Source organism: Oncorhynchus mykiss, chromosome 16, assembly GCF_013265735.2.
Source record: "Oncorhynchus mykiss isolate Arlee chromosome 16, USDA_OmykA_1.1, whole genome shotgun sequence".
In the NCBI taxonomy this organism is placed as follows: domain Eukaryota; kingdom Metazoa; phylum Chordata; class Actinopteri; order Salmoniformes; family Salmonidae; genus Oncorhynchus; species Oncorhynchus mykiss.
The window spans coordinates 55,071,446-55,096,167 of NC_048580.1; the positions used below are offsets into that span (position 1 = coordinate 55,071,446).

The 24,722-nt window shown below is 44.5% G+C and overlaps 1 protein-coding gene across 1 annotated transcript in view; it reads left to right on the forward strand.

Annotated features, from left to right (window-relative positions):
- Window positions 1–791: 791 nt before the first annotated feature.
- sema3bl (sema domain, immunoglobulin domain (Ig), short basic domain, secreted, (semaphorin) 3bl) overlaps window positions 792–24,722 on the forward strand; it is a 66,867-nt gene continuing 42,936 nt past the window's right edge. Inside the window, exon 1 of the mRNA XM_036947322.1 lies at window positions 792–1,273. Within this exon, the coding sequence (XP_036803217.1) occupies window positions 1,165–1,273 (109 nt within the window). The 5' untranslated portion in view covers window positions 792–1,164. The remainder of the gene's footprint in view (window positions 1,274–24,722) is intronic.

The window sequence follows — 24,722 nt, forward strand, 5'->3', positions numbered from 1 at the left end:
CACACACACACACACACACACACACACACACACACACACACACACACACACACACACACACACACACACACACACACACACACACACACACACACACACACACACACACACACACACACACACACAGAATATAAGCAGTTCAACATTCTCTATGACATTCTCAATCATACTACTTCTGATCTGGAGGACTCACTAAACACAAATGCTTCGCTTATAAATGATGTCTCTGTGTTGTAGTGTGTCCCTGGATATCTGTACATTTAAAAAATCTATTGAAAATTGCGCCGTCTGATCTTCTTATTATAAGCAATTTGAAATGCTTTATAGTTTTACTTTTACTTTTGATACATAAGTATATTTGAGCAATTACATTAACTTTTGATACTTAAGTATATTTAAAATCAGATACTTTTAAACTTTTACTCAAGTATTATTTTTCTTGGTGACTTTCACTTTTACTTGAGTCATTTTCTATGAGGGTATCTTTACTTTTACTTAAGTATGACAATTGGGTACTTTTTACACCACTAATTGTTACTTTGTTCAATATGTTTTTCAGTTAAATGTAAATCCTTTAAGGTCTTCTTGAGATTGCATCACTTTGCCCCAAATATCCAATAGTACTTCTTGCGCACAGACCTTGATAATTTATTCGTTTCACTCCATGTCAGGTTAAAATACCTAAACAGACGCAGGGTTTACTCAATTACAGCCCCTCATCGACAAAATAATGTAACAAACTTATTTATCACATAGTGTGTAAAGTGGACTCTCCGATGAGCATGTTCGTTGAGAGCGTGTCTGGCGAGAGGCGGGTCGCTTGGAACGCTTCTCTTTGCTGGCTGCTTCTCTGTTCTCTTGCTCCTCCAGAGAAAGGCGGGGTTGTGTAGCGAAGTCTGTTCAGAGGTAGAAACAAACCCACGCTGTCAAGCCCGGCACAGAGAGAGTGGTGGATCCGGAACAAACTAATATCTGAGAAGATTATGGACGGAGTCTAGATACAGGAGTGACTGAGTCCTTCACGTTTATGACAGACAGTTTTATAACTTATGAAAATATAGTGCTACAATAATTTTGAATTTAAATATTCGTTTGTTACAGAGGTGAATTGCAAAACTTCCCAAACTCAAAGATCTATCGAAATTCAAAAGGACATTTCCAAGGATGAAGGAATTATCATATTTCTGCCAGCGGATGATTCGGTTTGCTCTTCTTCTAACCACAGTCTCAGCTACCAAGATGAACGTACCACGACTCAGACTTTCATACAAAGGTAAAATACATTCAAATACATTCATTTGATCACATTTATGTTTTCTGGTCAGCTATATTGATTATTTTTCTTATTTTCAAATGTTTTATTATTTCAACAACGTCTAAGACCCGGATGGGGAGGAACGTTTTGACCGATCTAGGCTTACAACTGGGGAACAATTAAATTATTATTTTGCCTAATAGTCTATTCATATTCAACTATGTGTCATAATTTGAAAATAGATTTTGACAGAATGCGCACAAGGTGTTTGAACATGTGCATTACTTTTTCCAGGGCGTGTATGTGAATTATAGCCTATTGCTTTGTATCCATTATTAGGCTACCCACTCCCATGTAAGCACCTCAAAGTTGAAGAATGTAGGCTAGTGTGTGTTTGTGTTTGTGTTCGCCTGTGTTTTCGACAAGACACATCACAGACGCCAGGGCTCTCCACAGAGCAGAGCCATTCAAAGCGTGTGAGCCCAATTGTGGGCAACAGTATGAATTTCTTAAAGGTGTGTTGCAAATAATATTATAGAGTATTATAGGCCTATGCTTGAACAATTCAGACAATGGGATAAAGGCAATTAAATATATTGGTGTTAATGAAATTATATTCTATGTGCTGTTGAATTCATTGTAATCTACATAATGTATTGGACAATAAGAAATACAGTATGTTCTATTGTTCAGTTCATGAGAACATGAGTGTAATGTGTAAGATTTTTGAGAACATTGAAAAAAATAAATAGGCCTAGATACAAAAAAAATACAATATTCTATAGGTATATTATAGCTACAAATTTAGCTTCTGAGTGTTTTTAATGCACAGGCCTGTTTTATATAATGTGGATGAGTTAAATATTTTAATTCCTCAGTGTTATAACCTACATCCCACGCACAGGCTTCTTGGAGGGTCTTGTCAAGGTGGGAAATGATTGTTTAAATATGGTTGATTGTGGTCTACTGTAGGCAGCGAGCGGTTAGTCGAAGCCCCACATTTAGTTTGTTGGTTTTAACGTGGATACATCGCCGACCTTTCTCCCTGAAGGGATTTTTGGTGTATTTTCACCTCCTTGCGGTCTGGCACACCGTGGCGCGCGAGACGTTTATTTCATTCCTGCGCCGCAATTAAGTTTTATAGAGCGAGCGGACACTGCTGTTCGAGACGGAAACCTCTAGGCTCTGTCTTCGCACACTCAACTATGACAATATATGGATTCATAATGTATTGTCTAACCACTTACATTCAACTGCTGTTTTATCTGCGGCTCATAGACTAGAGTGGGATAAATCAATCTCACAAGGTTAGAAATGTGGAATTATGGTTGCACATGCCTTGAACGTGTGATACCCCTGAGTATCTTTGTCATCTCAGGCTGCCTGTATATGTAGATGCTTGATTTGGCGGGAACATAGAGTTGTAATTTCCTGGTCAGTGTTCACAAACATGGCCCTTCTCCAGTCCCAGTGGGTCTGCAAGCATTAGTGATAAAAGTCAAACGGGATTTCCTCCTGTTGGACTAGATGTTTTCAATAGAAAATAATTATGCACATGTTTTCTTTATCCTGTTGCTGAAAAAATGGCACATCTGACTGACTTGTAAAATGTAGCTGGTATTGACTCAAGGCAGTGTTTGTGATGTGAAGTGGGGAACCCCTGGTGGTGTGCTCTTAAAGTGGGTCTGGGTCCCCGGGGATGGGGGTCTAGGGGCCGGGTGTGTACTAGGGGTCTCAGGGGGTGTCATTGTAGCCCCAGGTCTGTTCTGTGTGTGCTGGTGAGTGTTTGTAGATGGAGACCCCCAGCCCCCTGGCCCTCTGTCTCTTCACCTTCTACCATGTCCTCCCTTCTCCCCATCCTCCCCCTCCTCTGCCCCATCAGGGATATGTAGACCTCAGCAGGGTAAATAAGCCTGTACACGCTCAAATGCACTGACACAAACAGTCACACGCACGCACGCACGCACACACACACACACACACACACACACACACACACACACACACACACACACACACACACACACACACACACACACACACACCTCTCTCTTGCTCACATGTACACAAGCACAAATACACACATAAACACAGGGCTCCTCATCTTCATCCACTTTGAAAGGATTCAATTTGTTTCCAGAGTACTGCAGATGGAGAGGCTGTTTGTTTTAATTCATTATGTTTTTACAGTGTTTCCCAGATGTTGTTGAGGGGGGATTGAGAAGAAGCTGAATAATCTGTCATTGTCTGGTGATCCAGAGGCTGGAATGTTGGGTGTTTCCATCCCTCTCTCTCTAGTTCCCAGACTTCTGCAATAATCTAGAAACATAAGGCAGAAAAAGGGGTCTCAGAAACCAATCCAGTTGGCTCATCACACCAATTAACAGCATACTGTACAGCTCCGAGAGTGAAATACGGAGTAAAACCTTTTGGTGTATGACAGAGGTTGACAGAATTGGAGTGGACTGCTGGCATTGCCTCTCAGCTCAACTCCAGGAGTGTGTTTTAGAGTGTGTATCCATGAAAATTGTCATTATGGAATCACTTTAGGAAAGCAGAAGCTCAAGAAAGTCTGAGGAGTTGTTCTAATTAAGCAATAAAGCCCGAAGGGATGTGGTATATGGCCAATATATCACAGCTAAGGGCTGTTCTTAGGCCCAGAGGTGCCTTATTACGGTTTTAAACTGGTTACCAACATAATTAAAGCAGTAAAAATATATGTTTTATCATACCCTTGCTATACGGTCTGATATAGAGCTCGAACCACCCAGTTTATAATATAGACTGTCTACCATTGAGTGGTGGATTGTCCTAGAATGTCCATCAACAATGTCTGTGTGTTCCAGTATCTCAAAAAACAAGATGGCTGCCTTGCTGCTGCTATGCAGGAATGATGACAGTAGCAGGTAGCTAGCTATCTACGCCCAACACCTCAGCGCTGTCATCTCTTCTCTTATCACACTCTGTGACGCTCTCACACGTGTGTGTCTGGTGTCTGAGCCCTGATAAAGTGTCACCATGTCTGCCACCTCTGCCGCAGCACTCTGAAGTTACAGCTCCCAGACGACAATGCCGTCAGATCACACAGCACCGACAGAGGAGTGGAGAGAGGGAGAGGAACACATGAGATGTGTGAGAGAGGAGAGGGGAGGCTGGGAAAATATAAGAGAGAAAGAAAGAGCCCGAGAAAAAGTTGCACCTGTCAGACCTATGGAAACTCTCCGGACTCTGGCAAACCTATTGTGTTTTTCTTTATGCCTATAAAGGAAATTACAATGAAGTGATGTTGAGGAAAACATATTTCTTGTCAGGACAGATCATTTGATGTGGAACCAGAGGGTTTTTGTAATGCCTCTCCTCAGACCCCCTCTACTCCTCAGACCCCCTCTACTCCCAGCACCCCCAATATCTCCCAGTCCCAGTAAGGGCATGTCAGTGTGACTGGGAAGTAATGATTACACATTACCATGAGAGACCCGTGGCTTCCTCCTGTCCAGTGGTGACTATCACTGAGAGCTATACACGGCCTCTAATTAGGTAACATGCCTTTCTCCCCCCGTTTCCCTTGCTCCTCTCCCCATACTGTCTCATCTGGTCGGGGTCTGGGCTTTTCGGTCTGTGATGGCCAGGTTCCGTATTGAGTGGAGAGTGATCTGATGTTGAGATGTTTTCAGTGTTTAGATTTGGTTCTGATAAGCTACAGTTACTGTACTGTGTTGGTCTATCCAAGTCACTAAGGGCTAACTCTGGGCTTTCCCATGCGTTTAGCTGTTCTGTTTGGAGTCATGTCCATTAACTCATTTCACACACACACACACACACACACACACACACACACACACACACACACACACACACACACACACACACACACACACACACACACACACACACACACACACACACACACACACACACACTCTGATAGACTCATCTCTTGGTCTGTTTCTTTAACCTCTCTGTAGATCATTGTCTGTGGAACCATTAGGGTCCAGCTGAGCCGCAGCATTTAACAAACTAAAGCAGCACCGTAGAGAACAGCTGGGTCAGTGTGGCAGGCCTCTACAGGCCTGGCTCTATAGGAGGACTGTGTGTGTGTTAAGGGAATGTTAGGGAAAAGAGAGGGATTGATGAATGCATGAATGAAGAGGATGGTGGTATAGCGATGGAAGGAGGATACAAGGAGGGCTAGCAATGTGTGTGTCTGTGTGTTGGTGTGTGTGAGAGAGAGATTGTCTGTGCAAGTCTGTTTGTCTATATACACACTATACATTACAGCATAAGTCTCTGTGTGTCAACTGTATTTTTGATTGTGTGTGTGTGCGTGTGTATTGTATATATGTATAAATCAGTGATGTGTATGAACGCTGGATTACTGAGGACACTGTATTGAAACCATCATGCAGCCATCTTGGTACTCCTCCTCTATAAAAAAGCTTGGAAGCCTCCAGTATTTATGCTGCAGTAGTTTATGTGTCGGGGGGCTGGGGTCAGTTTGTTATATCTGGAGTACTTCTCCTGTCTTATCCGGTGTCCTGTGTGAATTCTCGGTATGCTCTCTCTAATTCTCTCTTTCTCTCTTTCTTTCTCTCTCTCGGAGGACCTGAGCCCTAGGACCATGCCTCAGGACTACCTGGCATGATGACTCCTTGCTGTCCCCAGTCCACCTGGCCGTGCTGCTGCTCCAGTTTAAACTGTTCTGCCTGTGGCTATGGAATCCTGACCTGTTCACCGGACGTGCTACCTGTCCCAGACCTATTATTTGACCATGCTGGTCATTTATGAACATTTGAACATCTTGGCCATGTTCTGTTATAATCTCCACCCGGCACAGCCGGAAGAGGACTGGCCACCCCTCATAGCCTGGTTCCTCTCTAGGTTTCTTCCTATGTTTTAGCCAACGTGCTTCTACACCTGCATTGCTTGCTGTTTGGGGTTTTAGGCTGGGTTTCTGTACAGCACTTTGAGATATCAGCTGATGTACGAAGGGCTATATAAATAAATTTGATTTGAATTTGATTTGATTTATTATATTACAAAAACCTTAATGTTAACATTTAAATGAAATTATGTGAGCTAAACATAAAAAACGTTTTCCTAAAAGTATTATTTTTTTAGAGACTACTAATGTTACTATCCCCTAACCTTAACCCTTAACCACACTGTTAACCTTATGCCTAACCCTAATCTTAATCAAATCTTTTTTTTGTTATAGACTTTGTGGCTGTGTTAACTAGTGGAAACCCTAATTCTATGCTTTACAGATGTAGACTGACTGTAGCTCCAGATTGGATTAGATTTAGGCTGGTGACGCCATTACAGTTTGTTGCTCCTAGTTCACTGTTTTAGTCAGACTCAGACATGAGTTAGCTACCACCATAGCTGAATCCATTATTTAGTTTTGCCCTATAAAATACAGAATATATTTGTATGAGCTACGAACTAACTTGCAAATCCGACTTGTAGTCTAACGTTAGCTAGCATGTAGCTAGCTAGCTAGCCTGCCTCGCTACTATTATCAAATGATAACGTTACATAACCAACAGTATCTCTTTTCTTTCAAGGGCCAGATTAATCGATTCCCCTCAATGAAGGGAACCGAAGTGGGAAGAGGGGCAATTTGCACGTGGAGCTTGGCAAAAGGGGGTATGATATCTTGACATCACTGAGGATCCAAACTCTGTTTTGGATGAGAATGACTTTATGACCAAAATTATCCTATTTACACTTTGTAGTAAATTTTTACACTAGAATAACTGTTTCGGACTCGTATCGATGCCACATAGACCTTTTTAAAGGGATTAGTTCCTGTTTAGGTGCAACTTATTCTTTAAAGGTGATGGATGCCAGGGATTTGATGTCGGCTCTCGGTTTCTTCATAAAAGGCTCTCCCTCTCCTAGTCTTGGGTAAACAGCTCAGACCTCTGCATATTTCATCATATTTCATTGGAGAGAAAGAGAGAGCAAGAGGTCCTGCTTGGCCCATAGTGCAGGCAAAGAAAGAAGGAGGGAGAAAATTTGAGAAAAATAGGTCTGGAGTTTGAGGAGGAGGGAGGAGTATTTACTTTAGGCTTTCAACCTACAGCAATCCCTGCATTCGCTGTGAGGAGTGAGTGGGGTTTGTATATTTTCTGACTGCTGGTGGGGTTGGCCCTTTCTGCCGTGGCTAGTTGACCCGGTGAGAGAGTTAGTGAACAGGGCTACAGTTTCAACCGGGGTCGCAGGGCCGTGGTCCTGGGGGTCTCCTTGGGCTATGGTACTGGGGGTCTGGGGAGCTGGAGGGAGGTTTCGGGGGGTAGTAGTATTGATAAGAATGTCTAAATGCAAGGGGGTCCTGTACATTACCCCCCATACTACTGTAATCACATTGATTGAATGTCACATCTAATTCTCTGATTTCTCCTATTGGCTGATGTTCAGTGAAGTAAACACAGGAAGCCGAGAATATTATTCTTGCCTTTTGGCAAATGAAACAGAGGATTGGTAGAGTGGAAGGAAGGTCCTGTGGTCTCAGTGTGTTGGTCTGGGTGAGGCTACGTATGTGGGTGTAATGTTGAGTATTGTAGAATTAGATTGGATGAGGAATTAACTTAGAGTCTGTCTGTATGTTGTCTCTGTGCGTGTGTGTGTGTGTGTGTTAGTCAGTTAGTGTAATGTGTGTGTATATACATGTGTCTACCCATGTCTTCGCACTAGAGATCCATAGTTGTGTGGCTGTGGGGCCAGTGAAAGGTGAGCAGGAGAAAGCATGGGGTGATGGGAACCCCCTCTGAGAGCGTTCACAGCGCACGGGGAACAAAGTTAGTGTCGCTCACAATGATGTGCGTCGCGGTGAACAATCCCCCCCACTGCAGGCTGCATTTGGACACGGACTTTGTTGGGACACGGACTTTGTTCCTCATGCGCTGTGAACGCTCTCAGAGGAGGTTCCCATCACCCCACGCTTTCTGGGGTGGCAGGTAGCCTAGTGGTTAGAGCAATGGGCCAGTAACCAAAAGGTTGCTAGATCAAATCCCAGAGCTGACAATGTAAAAATCTGTTGTTCTGCCCCTGACCAAGGCAGTTAACCCACTGTTAGGCCGTCATTGTAAATAAATAATTTATTCCTCACTGATTTGCCTAGTTAAATAAAGGTATAATAAAAAATTGTCTCAGCAATCAATTCATTCCACCCTGGAGCTGTTGACAGGAAGTGCCAAGAGCAACAACGCCCGCTGCATTTGATATAAACTCAGCAAAAAAAGAAACGTCCTCTCGCTGTCAACTGCGTATATTTTCAGCAAACTTAACATGTGTAAATAGTTGTATGAACACAGCAATATTCAACAATTGAGACATAAACTGAACATGTTACGCAGACATGTGACCAACAGAAATGGAATAATGTGTCCCTGAACAAAGGGTGGTTCAAAATCAAAAGTAACAGTCAGGATCTGGTGTGGCCACCAGCTGCATTAAGTACTGCAGTGCATCTCCTCTCCTCTTCATGGACTGCACCAGATATGCCAGTTCTTGCTCTGAGATGTTACCCCACTCTTCCACCAAGGCACCTGCAAGTTCCCGGACATTTCTGGGTGGAATGGCCCTAGCCCTCACCCTCCGATCCAACAGGTCCCTGACGTGCTCAATGGGATTGAGAAAGAGGGCTCTTCGCTGGCCAACACTGATATTCCTGTCTTGCAGAAAATCAAGCACATAATGAGCAGTATGGCTGGTGGCATTGTCATGCTGGAGGGTCATGTCAGGATGAGCCTGCAGGAAGGGTACCACATGAGGGAGGAGGATGTCTTCCCTGCAACACATAGCGTTGAGATTGCCTGCAATGACAACAAGCTCAGTCCGATGATGCTGTGACACACTGCCCCAGACCATGACGGACCCGCCACCTCCAAATCGATCCCACTCCAGAGTACAGGCTCATTCCTTCGACGATAAACGCAAATCAAATTAAAGTTCATTTGTCACATGCATACAACAGGTGTAGTAGACCTTACAGTGAATTGCTTACTTACAGGCTCTAACCAATGGTGTGGGACAAAAAAAAAAGGAAATAAAAAGTGTGTGTGTAGGTAAGTAAAGAAATGAAACAACAGTAAAAAGACATTTGAAAAAAGAGTAGCAAGTTATATACAGACACCTGTTAGTCAGGCTTATTGAGGTAGTATGTACATGTAGGTTTCGTTAAAGTGACTATGCATGTATGATGAACAGAGAGTAGCAGAAGCGTAAAAAAGAGGGGTTGGCGGGTGGTGGGACACAATGCCGATAGCCCGGTTAGCTAATGTGCGGGAGCACTGGTTGGTCGGGCCATTTAGGTAGTATGTACATGAATGTATAGTTAAAGTGACTATGCATATAAGATTAACAGAGAGTAGCAGCAGCGTAAAAGAGGGGTTGGGGGGGGGGGGGGGGGGGGGGGTCACAATGCAAATAGTTCCAGCTGTAGAACATTTTGAGGATCTCAGGAACAATGCCAAATCTTTTTAGTTTCCTGAGGATGAATAGGCTTTGTCATGCCCTCTTCACGACTGTCTTGGTGTGTTTGGGCCAATCTAGTTTGTTGTTGATGTGGACACCAAGGAATTTGAAGCTCTCAACCTGCTCCACTACAGCCCCGTCGATGAGAATGGGGACGTGCTCGGTGCTCCTTTTCCTGTAGTCCACAATAATCTCCTTGGTCTTGGTTCGTTGAGGGATAGGTTGTTATTCTGGCACCACCAGGCCAGGTCTCAGACCTCCTCCCTATAGGCTGTTTCGTCGTTGTCGGTGATCAGGCCTACCACTGTTGTGTCGTCATCAAACTTAATGATGGTTTGGGAGTTGTGCCTGGCCATGCAGTCGTGGGTGAACAGGGAGTACAGGAGAGGACTGAGCACGCACCCCTGGGGAGCTCCAGTATTGAGGATCAGCGTGCCAGATGTGTTGCTACCTACCCTCACCACCTGGGGGCTGCCTGTCAGGAAGTCCAGGATCCAGTTGCAGAGGGAGGTGTTTAGTCCCAGGATCCTTAGCTTGGTGATGAGCTTTGAGGGTACTATGGTGTTGAACGCTGAGCTGTAGTCAATGAACAGCATTCTCACATAGGTGTTCCTTTTGTTCAGGTGGGAAAGGGCAGTGTGGAGTGCAATAGAGATTGCATCATCTGTGGATCTGTTTGGGCGGTATGCAAATTTGAGTGGGTCTAGGGTTTCTGGGATGATGGTGTTGTGTGCCATTACCAGCCTTTTAAAGCACTTCATGGCTACGGACGTGAGTGCTACGGGTCTGTAGTCATTTAGGCAGGTTGCCTTTGTGTTCTTGGGCACAGGGACTATGGTGGTCTGCTTCAAGCATGTTGGTATTACAGACTCAATCAGGGACATGTTGAAAATGTCAGTGAAGACACCTGTCAGTTGGTCAGCACACGTCCTGGCAATCCGTCTTGTCTTGTGTATGTTGACCTGTTTAAAGGTCTTACTCACGTCGGCTATGGAGAGCGTGATCACACAGTCGTCCGGAACAGCTGATGCTCTCATGCATTCCTTAGTGTTGCTTGCCTCGAAGCGAGCATAGAAGTGATTTAGCTCGTCTGGTAGGCTGTTGTCACTGGGCAGCTCACGGCTGTGCTTCCCTTTGTAGTCTGTAATAGTTTGCATGCCCTGCCACATCCGATGAGCGTCGGAGCCGGTGTAGTATAATTCAATCTTAGCCCTGTATTGGCGCTTTGCCTGCTTGATGGTTCGTTGCAGGGCATAGCGGGATTTCTTGTAAGCTTCCGGGTTAGAGTCCCACGCCTTGAAAGCGGCAGCTCTACCCTTTAGCTCAGTGCGAATGTTGCCTGTAATCCATGGCTTCTGGTTGAGGTATGTACGTACAGTCACTGTGGGGACGACGTTCTCAATGCACTTATTAATAAAGCCAGTGACTGATGTGGTGTATTCCTCAATGTCATCGGAAGAGTCCCAGAACATGTTCCAGTTTGTGATAGCAAAGCAGTCCTGTAGTTTAGCATCTGCTTCATCTGACCATTTTTTTATAGACTGAGTCACTGGTGCTTCCTGCTTTAATTTTTGCTTGTAAGCAGGAATCAGGAGGATAGAGTTGTGGTTGGATTTACCAAATGGAGGGCGAGGGAGAGCTTTGTACGCATCTCTGTGTGTGGAGTACAGGTGATCTATAATTTCTTTCCCTCTGGTTGTACATTTAATTTAGTTTCCCTGCATCAAAGTCTCCAGCCACTAAGAGCGCCACCTCTGGGTGAATGGTTTCCTGTTTGCTTATTTCCTCATACACCTGACTGAGTGCGGTCTTAGTGCCAGCATCTGTCTGTGGTGGTAAATAAACAGCCACGAAAAGTATAGCTGAGAACTCTCTAGACAAGTAGCGTGGCCTGCAGTTTATCACAATATACTCTACTTCAGGCGAGCAAAATCTAGAGACTTCCTTAGATTTCGTGCACCAGCTGTTGTTTACAAATATGCACAGACCGCCCCCCCTCGTCTTACCGGAGTGTTCTGTTCTATCCTGCTGGTGCAGTGTGTATCCCGCTAGCTGATTATCCATGTCTTCATTCAGCCACATTTCTGTGAAGCATAGGATATTACAGTTTTTGATGTCCCGTTGGTAGGATATTTGTGATCGTACCTCGTCTAGTTTATTGTCCAATGATTGCACGTTGGCGAGTAATATTGACGGTAACGGCAGCTTTCCTAGTTGCCTTCTGCTGGTCCGGACGAGGCACCCGGCTTTTCGTCCTCTGCGTCGCTTCCTTTTGCGAATAATTGGGATGTCTGTCCTGTGGGGTGTTTGGAGAATATCGTCCTGCTTGTTGTTGTTGTTGTTGAAGAAATCTTTGTCTAATCCGAGGTGAGTGATCGCTCTCCTGATATCCAGAAGCTCTTTCCTTCCGTAAGATACGGTTGCAGAAACATTATGTACAAAATCATTTACAAATATCGCGAAAACCCCCCACATAATAGCACAATTGGTTAGGAGACCCGTATAACGGCGGCCATCTCCTCCTCCGACCATCAAAACCAAAACCACGACTCGTCAGTGAAGAGCACGTTTTGCCAGTCCTGTCTGGTCCAGCGACGGTGGGTTTGTGCCCATAGGTGACGTTGTTGCCGGTGTTGTCTGGTGAGGACCTGCCTTACAACATTCCTACAAGCCCTCAGTCCAGCCTCTCTCAGCCTATTGCGGACAGTCTGAGCACAGATGGAGGGATTGTGCGTTCCTGGTGTAACTCGGGTAGTTGATGTTGCCATCCTGTACCTGTCCCGCAGGTGTGATGTTCGGATGTACTGATCCTGTGCAGGTGTTGTCACATGTGGTCTGCCACTGCGAGGATGATCAACTGTCCATCCTGTCTCCCTGTAGCTCTGTCTTAGGCGTTTCACAGTACGAACATTGCAATGTATTGCCCTAGCCACATCTGCAGACCTCATGCCTCCTTGCAGCATGCCTAAGGCATGTTCATGCAGGTGAACAGGGACCCTGGGCATCTTTCTTTTGGTGTTTTTCAGAGTCAGTAGAAATACCTCTTTAGTGTCCTAAGGTTTCATAACTGTGACCTTAATTGCCTACCATCTGTAAGCTGTTAGTGTCTAAACGACCGTTCCACAGGTGCTTGTTCACTGTTTCCCATTAAGCATGGGAAACAGTGTTTAAAACATTTACAATGAAGATCTGTGAAGTTATTCGCATTTTTACCAATTATCTTTGAAAGACATGGTCGTTTCTTTTTTTGCTGAGTTTAGTTATTGATATTTGTATACAGATGCACGAATGCGCGCACACATATAAGCGCGCACACACACACGCACACGCACACACACACACACACACACACACACACACACACACACACACACACACACACACACACACACACACTGCGATCATTACCTCAGCACTCCTGGCGATTACATAGGCCGCCGTTAACTTATACTTGAGCCAATACTCCATACAGGCCACGTGTGTGTTAATTAAGAGAGTAGCTCAACATGGGGTGCTGCCTGCCACTGATAGTGAGAGTCAGCTGGTACAGGGGCCAGGGAGACTGCCTGCCTACTAGTGTTAACGAGGGTCATTTCTTCATTACAGAGAGAGAGAGGAGGAGGGAGACCTTCTCAGCAGGGTCTGGCAAGACTAGCCTGGACTGGACTGGGCATTCCAGTACCCCCCTAGACCCTCCAGAAGTGGCCTGGTTCTGACCCACCTTGTTGGGAAGCACTAGAACATTTGACAGATGATGTACCATTTTATTGGGTCATCACATGCCTGTCCGTATCATCACATGCCTGTCCAATTTCACGGCCCTCCATACCAGCCATTCCCAATTCAGCCCTAATTCCCCCATAATGCCAGGTTTAGGTTGTTTTATGACCACTGTGTGTGAACCAGTAAGGTTTCGACTGAGTTTTGGGTGAAACCTCACTCCACTGTGAAAGTCATTGGCGAAGTTTACAGTGTCCTAGGCTGTCCTTCTGGCAAGGGGTTGATTGAGGTCTGGGATGCTGAGGTCACCCTCTCCCCCCCTCTCTCCCTCTCTACCCTTTTCTGGTTGGCTCTACAGGGGGATCGTGTGACCCTGTCAGATAAGCATCCTGAGACGACTGATAAAAAAGATGTTCCTGTGTGTGTGTGTGTGTGTGTGTGTGTGTGTGTGTGTGTGTGTGTGTGTGTGTGTGTGTGTGTGTGTGTGCGTGCGTGCATGCGTGCGTGCGTGCGTGCGTGTCAGTGTCCAGTGGATCCCTTCAGACAGAGCCCTGGCAGTGGTGTGACGAATGTACTACAGCTCTACCTCAGAATCCACAGGGACAACTTATGTCTCCACTGAGGACCTTCACAACACCGAGGTCAAACAACACTATGTGAGGTCTTAGACATAGAATGTCTAAATGGGTTTTTAAGAAGCAAAAAAACGAGCTTAGGAGTTGAGGGCAGGCCCAACGCCCCTTCAATGTGTACATTACTCTCTCTGTCAAACAGACACACAGGCACTCCCTCACACATACTCAGTGTAGAGCTTCACCATATAATGCCATAGAAAGACCAGGTCCATACCAGTCAGTAGTAACCCAGAGTATTGTGTCACCAGCCAAGACAAACACCTGACTTCTGTCCCATAGACTCAAGTAGCCATAATAGACCCCATAGAGATTCACAGTCTCCATACACTGTGGAAGAACCTCGTTTGCATTCTCCTTGCGTCCTCTCGCCTTTCTTCTCTTCTCCTTCTCAAAACCCATTGGAGGAGAAGCTCAGAGGGGAGGGACCTCTGGCATTCTCAACCAATGGGTTTTGAGAAGGAGACGAGGAGAGAAGACCTAAGGAGAATGCAGTTGAGATCTTCCCTGTAAATAGGATCTAATTAGGAAAGAACAGCTCTGGGGATGATACACAGCACTTGTTTTTCTGGGTGAAATTGTTATTTTCCTGTGTGTCTGTGTGTGCGTGCAAGTTTGCTTACTTGTGTGTGTATGATTCTGTGGTCGGTTATATATGACAGGCCCGGAGATGGTAAAGGACACGTGGGCAGAAAATACAGGGCTTTCATGTGTCACGGACATCTGTGGTGGGGCAGGTGGACACAGATAATGGTGGCAGCCAAGTGGGTCCCCTGTGGGTCCGTGCACAGAGGAGGGGGTGGGTAGTCCAGACAATGTGGAAAAGATGGAGGAGGAGGTGGGAGGGTTGATTTGTGTGTAGACCCAGATTCCTGCCATTCTTGGCACACAGCAATAATATACAGCAGTGCTAAAACAAGGAACACTGGCCTGGGAAGTCTTTTAGTAGTGTAATAACTTTAGTGTATGTGTGTATGAGTGTGTGCACGTGTTTATCTATGATAGTGGGGACTAGAAGTCCCCACAAGAATAGTAAACTAACAAACATTTGACCAACTGGGGACATTTGGTTAGTCCCCACAAGAGCAAATGCTATTTCTATGGGGTTTAGGGTTAAGGTTAGAATTCGTTTTAGAATTAAGTTTATGGTTAGGAGCTAGGGTTAGGTTTAGGGTTAGGGTTAGGTTTAGGGTTAGGGAAAATAGGATCTTGAATGGGACTGAATTGTCTGTCCCCACAAGGTTAGTTATACAAGACTGTGTGTGTGTGTGTGTGTGTGTGTGTGTGTGTGTGTGTGTGTGTGTGGTGTGTGGTGTGTGGTGTGTGGTGTGTGTGTGTGTGTGTGTGTGGTGTGGTGTGTGTGTGTGTGTCTCTGTGTGTGTACACTATATAAAGAGCCAATATAACCAATTGCTTAAACAGCGTTCTACTGTGAGTTGAGTTTACTTTAAAAGGACAAGAATTTGAGCTAATGTGTTCAAGTTTGTTTACTCAGCAAACTCTGCTCAAAGTGAGCTGAATATCAACAAGCTTGTTGAGTAAAATTACAAATTCATGTTTGCTCAAAATCCCTCAAAACTACACCCATCATTATCATACTTCCCACCATAGTTGATTAAACTTATGCCACACAGCGATAAATATCATACATGTTTCTAAAATAATGAAATGTGTTAGTTATTGGACTTATTGTACCCAATGTCTGTTCCAGTTCATATGATTTAGGTAGCTCAATAATCAATCTTGGCAAGGCCTCTGAGAAATATGCAAATAATGTAGAATACATTCTCAAGTTGAATTGTATCTTCACTTAACCTACATTTCAAAATTGAGTGATCATACAATTCAACCAGAGAATGTATGTTGGTTCTAATATATCACCAAATTTTAAGCAAACTTACAATCCTATTGCAGCTGATTGCCTTACAATATTTATTTTTACATTGTGTGTGAACCTGTCAGATGGAGGCAGAAGGTGGGTTAGAGATGTAGCGATGAGAGGCATGAGGTGGAGACAATGAGAGAAGGGATGTGAGTGTTTCACCATAGTGTGGCTACGGGGGTCTAATGGGCATCAGATGTGTCCCCCTCCTCTGCCCCTCTCCCATCACCCCCTCATCCCTCACCCTGAGCTCAGAATAACACTCCTCCAGCCAGCCCTTAACACACTAACTACTAACACTGCTTGGCTTGGGGCACAATTTGTACCTACAGATGATACAGTCAGATAGAAGAGCCTTGAGCACTCCCTCACACACAGCCTACTTTTCACCAGTCTCTCTCTCTCTCTCTCTCTCTCTCTCTCTCTCTCTGCCTTAGTATCTCCTTCTCACACTATTTAAATATTTATTTTCCTGTCTAAGCACTGAAATAATACAGCTAGATTGGGGTTATGTCTATGAGAAGCCCCATCCATGAGAGAATGTCTTTACATACACAGCTGTGATGGAGGAGGAACATGTTGGCATGTAAGCCATGTAGCTGAGGCATCCAGAGGATCTGTATTGAGTACAATTTCCCAGAAGTGATTGGATGTTATGGTTACAGAGAATGTAGGAAATTGCATGTTGAATGTTTTGTGAGTTTTTTCCCAAGCCTGGAGTTGGTCAGAGGTTACCATTAGGCAAAACTGGTTAACTCATCGTTGTTTCCACGTAATTCCAACCCCCAAAATCTATGTGATGTCGTTGAAGCAACGTGGAAATCTGATTGGATTTGCAAAAAGTCCTCAACGTAAGGCATTTGGTCTTTTTTTCACCCATCTTTTAACCTAAATCACATGATAGGGTGATATTAGTTGTAGATTTCACGTTGAGTTCATGTTAATTAACAACTCAACCTAATGTAAATCAAAACTAGACGCTGAACTGACGTCTGTGCCCAATGAGCATCATTATCCCTAGTCAAAGTAGGTGGCTGAGGCATCGTCTGGGTCAATGGTGTTGTGGTTAGCACTCAGACAGACCATAATCAGGGACACTCTGCATTAATATTGAATTGGTATTGGGTTAGTATTTGGATAGTCTGGGTTAGTCTGGGATTTCCTTGGTTAGGCTGTCTTATCTGTTGAATCAATATTATCCCTGGGCTCAGGTGTCAGCTCTGAGGACCATACAGACAGGGAGGTGGACACACACACACACACACACACACACACACACACACACACACACACACACACACACACACACACACACACACACACACACACACACACACACACACGCACTATTACGGGGCATTAGCCTATGGGGTGCCAGTATAGTGTGACCAGAAGAAGGGCTCAGACCAGATGTTTACACTCTTAATCCACTGGATAAACAAACAGGAAGACTGAAGAGGAGGGGAGAGGAGGAGGAGAACCCTCGATAGACTCCCACCCTCCCTGATCCCCTCCTCTCTCCCCCCAGTCTCCAGTGTTTGGTTCCCAAAGCCCCAGACCCACAGAGAGTGACCCCTCTTTCTCTGTTTATTTGTGTCTGTGGGACACTGCAGTGGGAAGACAGTGGATGTTGGTTAAAAGCTGCATGTAGGAGCATAGTTAGTTTAGTTGAGTTTAAGGCAGAGGGTTTTGCTGTGATAATCAATATTTGACACATTGACAACAAATGGTTATTACTTAGATTTGGCAAGGATGTTCTTATTTTGGAGCATTGCGTTGATGTAAATGTGGCATATTTATCTCCATATGTACAATGTTGTTCTTTACATTTGGGGTAATTTTTTGGTAACTGTAGGGTTCTAAACGATTTGGCAGATGTTTTACTGTCGTGAGGTTTTTTAAAGAGGGAAAAAGACAGAGAGTTGAAGATGGAGAGCGAAGGAGAAAAAGAGGAGAAGTGTGTGGTGTATGTGTGAAGTATGACTGTTTTCTGAGGCGTCAGGCTGTTGCAGTGATAACAAGCTACAGATGAGCTGAAATCTGTTAGGTATTAGCTTGCCGCCACCACCTTTCTGTGTGTGTGTTTGATTGTGTGTGTTTTATGTGTACTGCACAGTATCTTCAGTTTGGGGGGTTTGGGAACAGGGGGAGGAGATAGTGGCTATAGGAATGGAGTAGGAGCTGCATCACTGATAGGTTTCATTTCCTCCTTTCTTGTCAGAACACAGAGGTGAGAGCAGAGCAACAGATCTCAACCTCATAGTTGACTATCTCGAGCTTCAACACTCACTCCAGACTGAAATCTATCCTCAGCTCATACAGATCAGTGGAAAACACTGAACCCCTACATGCATTTACAGGTGTACGCTGATAACTTAAAATGAAAACAGTGACTGAATTTCTGCAAGTGTTCAGTTGGACTCTGTTCAGTTAGACACTGTTCAGTTGGACTCTGTTCAGTTGGACTCTGTTCAGTTTGACACTGTTCAGTTAGACACTGTTCAGTTGGACTCTGTTCAGTTAGACACTGTTCAGTTAGACACTGTTCAGTTGGACTCTGTTAAGTTGGACTCTGTTCAGTTAGACTGTTCAGTTAGACACCGTTCAGTTGGACTCTGTTCAGTTAGACACTGTTCAGTTGTACTCTGTTCAGTTAGACACTGTTCAGTTGGACTCTGTTCAGTTAGACACTGTTTAGTTGGACTCTGTTCAGTTAGACTCTGTTCAGTTAGACACGGTATCTTTGTCTGTAACATGATCTGCTACAGAATAGTATTGATGGATGTTTCCTTCTGCTTATACTGTACATGTGTCTCAACCCTACTACCCCTCTAGGTATCTCTCTTCTGTACTGTCTGTATTCGCTAACCTGTCTGTCTCCAGTATATATATATATATAGGTATACATATGCCACCTGTGGCCTTGTGGCCCTCATCTGTACTTATCGCTGTGCTCCCCTGTTTGTTAGGAATGTATGTCAGCACCCCCCCCCCCCCCCCCCCCCCCCCCCTATTTCTCCCCGTTGATGCTCATGTCTACAGGACCTGTTTTTGTGTCTGTGAGTTAGATCTCCTGTCTGTCAGTTTGTCCGTCCATCCGCATGTCTGTATGCTGAGTCAGTGGTACCTTAGGCTGCGTTCTGTTGGGAGGTAGGCTTAGTCTTTGAATTGGAAAAGGCTTCAAATCACTTTTATAAGGTCTTAATAACAGGCAGCCCTGTTGTTTGGCTTCTGCTGTAGCGATGGTTTCATCAGATTCCAATTAAAGGGGTTGGGTCTGACTCGTGCCACCTCAGCTTTTCCATTCATATACATTTTATTCACAATTAGGAAATATATGAGGGGAAAAACACTGTAAAGTGAAAAGTGTTCTCCAATGCTTTCTACAGTTCATTATGGTGATGAGGGATAACTGTGTGTGTGTGTTGGTGTTTAGCTGGCTGTTAAAAAGCTGTAATAGTGTTTATGTACATGGGAAGACCAATGCCTAGAGCTTGTATGATATCATCAGTGTATGTCTCTGCATGTCTGTCATCTCTCCGCTGTCACCTTCTCTACTTCTCTACTGAGTCTCTCGGCCTTTCCGCGCATGCACACACACACACACACACACATACACACGCTGATAGACGAGCCCCTGTCACTCAGTGCTCCTCAGTGTTCGCTGAGTGATGCACAAGGTCCCCTCTGTACCCAGCGACACCTTGTCCATCCGTGGGGCCCAACAGAGTTCTGGGCGTCAGGTCCTCACAAGACACAGAGAGAGAGACACACACCCCACACACAACCCCCCACCCCCAGACACAGAGAGACCCCCCTCCCGACACACACTGGGCTGATCAGGCAAAAACATACAAACCACCACCTCACATCGAACTTGAACTGCGTATCTAGGCCACTCTTGCAGAGAGAGACTGTAGATGTGTTTGTTATTGGATGTTGTTGCCAGAATAGCTGGAGATCCAACAGTGAACTAATGTCTGTGAGACATTAAAGAGTAGAAATGGCAGGCTGAAGAGATGTTTGAAATATAATTACAACACTCCCTGAGCTGAATAATACCTCAGGTACCACTCTGCCTTTTAATGAGCTCAACGCTCTGATGGTTAGAGATGGTTAGAGATCAAAGGATTTTCTCTCTCTCTCGCTTTCTGAGTTCCACCTCCCTGACTCTCGATTGGTTTTGGGAAGAGGGAGATCTGATGTGTACAGACCAGTCTGGCAACACTTCACAGAGACCACCGACAGAGACACACACACACACACAGTTTTTCTGTCTTCTCTTACAACACTCCAGCCAAGATGTCAGGGGAGCATGCCTGGCCTCCCTACTGTGCTCTATGTTTATGGTCTGCGTGTGTTTGGTCGATCTGGGTCTGCACTGTAGAGGAGAGCCAGTAAGAAGAAGGCCCTGAGTGGATACTGTGCACACTAAAAAGTAGGGTTCCTCAAGGGTTCTTTGGGTGATTATTCAGTATGGAACCATATTGTCCCAAATAACCCTTTGAGGCCTTCAATGGTTATTTTCAGTTCAAAATATGATTGTTTCCTATTTTAGTGATGAAGGGTAGTGTCATTCCAGTTGATCTAATCTGTTGTGTTATGCTATGACAGTCCTATTTGGCTTAGTTGGTAGCGCATGGCACTTGCAATGCCAGGGTTGTGGGTTCAATTTCCACCGGGGATCAGTACGAACAAATATGAAAATATATGCACTAACTACTGTACGTCGCTCCGTCTGCTCAATGACTGAAATGTTCATAGAAACACGTTGTACTCTATATGACAATGGCCAGTGATGGTGTCTTGTGAAAAACTCACGTATGGTAATTGAGAATGGTTGACTAAATCAGTAATTCTTCATTTTCTGCATGGGAACACCAGCAATTCCAGAGCTAACACAGCTGATTCAACTTACTAATAAACACAATAATAACACCTATGGACGTTTAACAATATAATATGGCTATTAATCTAGAATTAAAACCATGTATGGTTCTGCAAAGAACCTTCCATAAAGGTTCCATAAGGAATCATAAAACGGGTTCTATTTAGCAGCAAATAGGGTTGTAACCATAGTGCAGTCCTTGGGGTTGTAACCATAGTGGAATCCTTGGGGTTGTAACCATAGGGGAATCTTTGGGGTTGTAATCATAGTGGAATCCTTGGGGTTGTAACCATAGTGCAATCCTTGGGGTTGTAACCATAGCGGAATCCTTGGGGTTGTAACCATAGTGCAGTCCTTGGGGTTGTAACCATAGTGCAATCCTTGGGGTTGTAACCATAGCGGAATCCTTGGGGTTGTAACCATAGTGGAATCCTTGGGGTTGTAACCATAGTGGAATCCTTGGGGCTGTAACCATAGCGGAATCTTTGGGGTTGTAACCATAGTGGAATCCTTGGGGTTGTAACCATAGTGGAATCCTTGGGGTTGTAACCATAGCGGAATCCTTGGGGTTGTAACCATAGTGGAATCCTTGGGGTTGTAACCATAGTGGAATCCTTGGGGTTGTAACCATAGCGGAATCCTTGGGGTTGTAACCATAGCAGAATCCTTGGGGTTGTAACCATAGCGGAATCCTTGGGGTTGTAACCATAGCGGAATCCTTGGGGTTGTAACCATAGTGGTATCCTTGGGGTTGTAACCATAGTGGAATCCTTGGGGTTGTAACCATAGTGGAATCCTTGGGGTTGTAACCATAGTGGAATCCTTGGGGTTGTAACCATAGTGGAATCCTTGGGGTTGTAACCATAGCGGAATCCTTGGGGTTGTAACCATAGTGGAATCCTTGGGGTTGTAACCATTGTGGAATCCTTGGGGTTGTAACCATAGCAGAATTCTTGGGGTTGTAACCATAGCGGAATTATTGGGGTTGTAACCATAGCGGAATTCTTGGGGTTGTAACCATAGCGGAATTCTTGGGGTTGTAACCATAGCGGAATTATTGGGGTTGTAACCATTGTGGAATCCTTGGGGTTGTAACCATAGCGGAATTCTTGGGGTTGTAACCATAGCGGAATTATTGGGGTTGTAACCATTGTGGAATCCTTGGGGTTGTAACCATAGCGGAATTATTGGGGTTGTAACCATAGCGGAATTATTGGGGTTGTAACCATAGCGGAATTATTGGGGTTGTAACCATAGTGGAATCCTTGGGGTTGTAACCATAGCGGAATTCTTGGGGTTGTAACCATAGCGGAATTATTGGGGTTGTAACCATAGTGGAATCCTTGGGGTTGTAACCATAGCGGAATTCTTGGGGTTGTAACCATAGCGGAATTCTTGGGGTTGTAACCATAGCGGAATTATTGGGGTTGTAACCATAGCGGAATCCTTTTTTTGGTGCTATATAGAAACATTTTCTTATGATTCTTCATAGAACCTTAGGAAAGTGTTATTTATGAAACCATACAGGTTCCATTTAGAACCGTATGAGCATGGTTATTTATAGAACCTTCAATTTCCCCCCCCATATAATACCAAAATGGGTTCCAAGCCAAATAACCCTTATATGGCACTACAGTGCCTTCGGAAAGTATTCAGACCCCTTGACTTTTTCCACATTTTGTTACGTTACAGCCTTTTTCTAAAATGGATTAAATAAAAAAAATCCTCAGCAATCTACACATAATACCCCATAATGACAAAGTGAAAACTGTTTTTTAGAAATTATATACATAAGTATTCAGACTCTTTGCTATGAGACTGGAAATTGAGCTCAGGTGCATCCTGTTTCCATTGATCATCCTTGAGATGTGTCTACAACTTGATTGGAATCCACCTGTGGTACATTCAATTGATTGGACATGATCTGGAAAGGAACACACCTGTCTATATCACCCACAGGTGACAGTCCATGTCAGAGCAAAAACCAAGCCATGAGGTGGAAGGAATTGTCCTTAGAGCTCCGAGACAGGATTGTGTCGAGGCACAGACCTGGGGAAGGGTACCAAAACATTTCTGCAGCATTGAAGGTCCCCAAGAACACAGTGGCCTCCATCATTCTTAAATGAAAGAAGTTTGGAACCACCAAGACTCTTCCTAGAACTGGCCGGCCGGGGACAAAGGTCAAGAAACCGATGGTCACTCTGACAGAGCTCTAGAGTTCCTCTGTGGATATGGGAGAATCTTCTAGAAGGACAACCATCTCTGCAGTGCTCCACCAATCAGGCCTTTATGGTAGAGTGACCAGACGGAAGCCACTCCTCAGTAAAAGGCACATGACAGCCCGCTTGGAGTTTGCCAAAAGGCACCTAAAGACTCTCAGATCATGAAGAACAAGATTCTCTGGTCTGATGAAACCAAGGTGGAGCTCTTTGACCTGAATGCCAATCGTCACGACTAGAGGAAACCTGGCACCATCCCTACGGTGAAGCATGGTGGTGACAGCATCATGCTGTAGGGATGTTTTTCAGCGGCAGGGACTGGGAGACTAGTCAGCATCGAGGCAAAGATGAACGGAGCAAAGTACACAGAGATCCTTGATGAAAACCTTCTCCAGCTTGCTCAGGGCCTCAGACTGGGGTGAAGGTTTACCTTCCAACAGGACAACGACCCTAAGCACACAGCCAAGACAACACAGGAGTGGCTTCGGGACAAGTCTCTGAATGTCCTTGAGTGGCCCAGCAAGAGCCCGGACTTGAACCCGATCGAACATCTCTGAAGAGACCTAAAAATAGCTGTGCAGCAACGCTCCCCATTCAACCTGAAAGAGCTTGAGATGATCGGCAAAGAAGAATGGGAGACACTCCCACAGATTGTAGCGTTATACAAGCTTGTAGCGTCATGCCCAAGAAGACTCAATGCTGTAATCCCTGCCAAAAGTGCTTGAGTAAAGAGTCTGAATACTGATGTAAATGTGATATTTTATATTACCATATTTTTTTTTTAATTAACAAAATTGTCTAAAACCTGTTTTTTCTTTGTCATTGTGGGGAATTGTGTGTAGATTGATGAGGAAAAATATATATTTAATGAATTTTAGATTAAGGCTGTAATGTATCCAAATGTGGAAAAGGCAAGGGGTCTGGATACCCTCAGAGGGCACTGTATATAGAACCATTTGTTTTTAGTGTTGTGTGTGCGTGTGTGAGCATGCGAGCAAACATGCGTATGTGTTGATGGGTGGTGTGCCTCAGAGTAGCGCGTTCCATGTCAAGCCCAGATAACTCTTTCTGCAACTAATGTGTATTACAGGCGTATGACATCCTATAAACACTGGGACTCCACTCAAACTGCTATTGATCTTTATTTGTCATCTCAGAACACAGAACACTGAGTCATTCTCTAGCTGAGCCAAACCTTCCAGTTCTCTAATGTTCTGGAAGACCCCTGAATACCTCTGAACAAACATGGAGATCTCCTTCCCAGCAGGGAGCCCACCCAGAACAACAACCCAAATTCCATCTTAATCACAAACTGACTTTTCTTCAGCATATTGAGCAGATTTATAGGAGTCCTCCGTATTGATGTATTGCATACAAAAAAGAAAGAGAAACATAATTAAAAACAGGTTAATACATATTTGCACAGTATGGCTAATAACATAGGACATGACTGCATGTGCTGAAATACAACAGAGACATAATCTAAACGACAGGCTCCTCACTGGTCACAGACATCAATTCAACATCTATTCCACTAAATGATGTGGAAACAACATTGATTCAACCAATGGGTTTCTACGTACTCCATGAATGGAGACCAGGTTAGGTCAGATTTCTTCCGGGACCCACACACGGTGTACCTAACCTT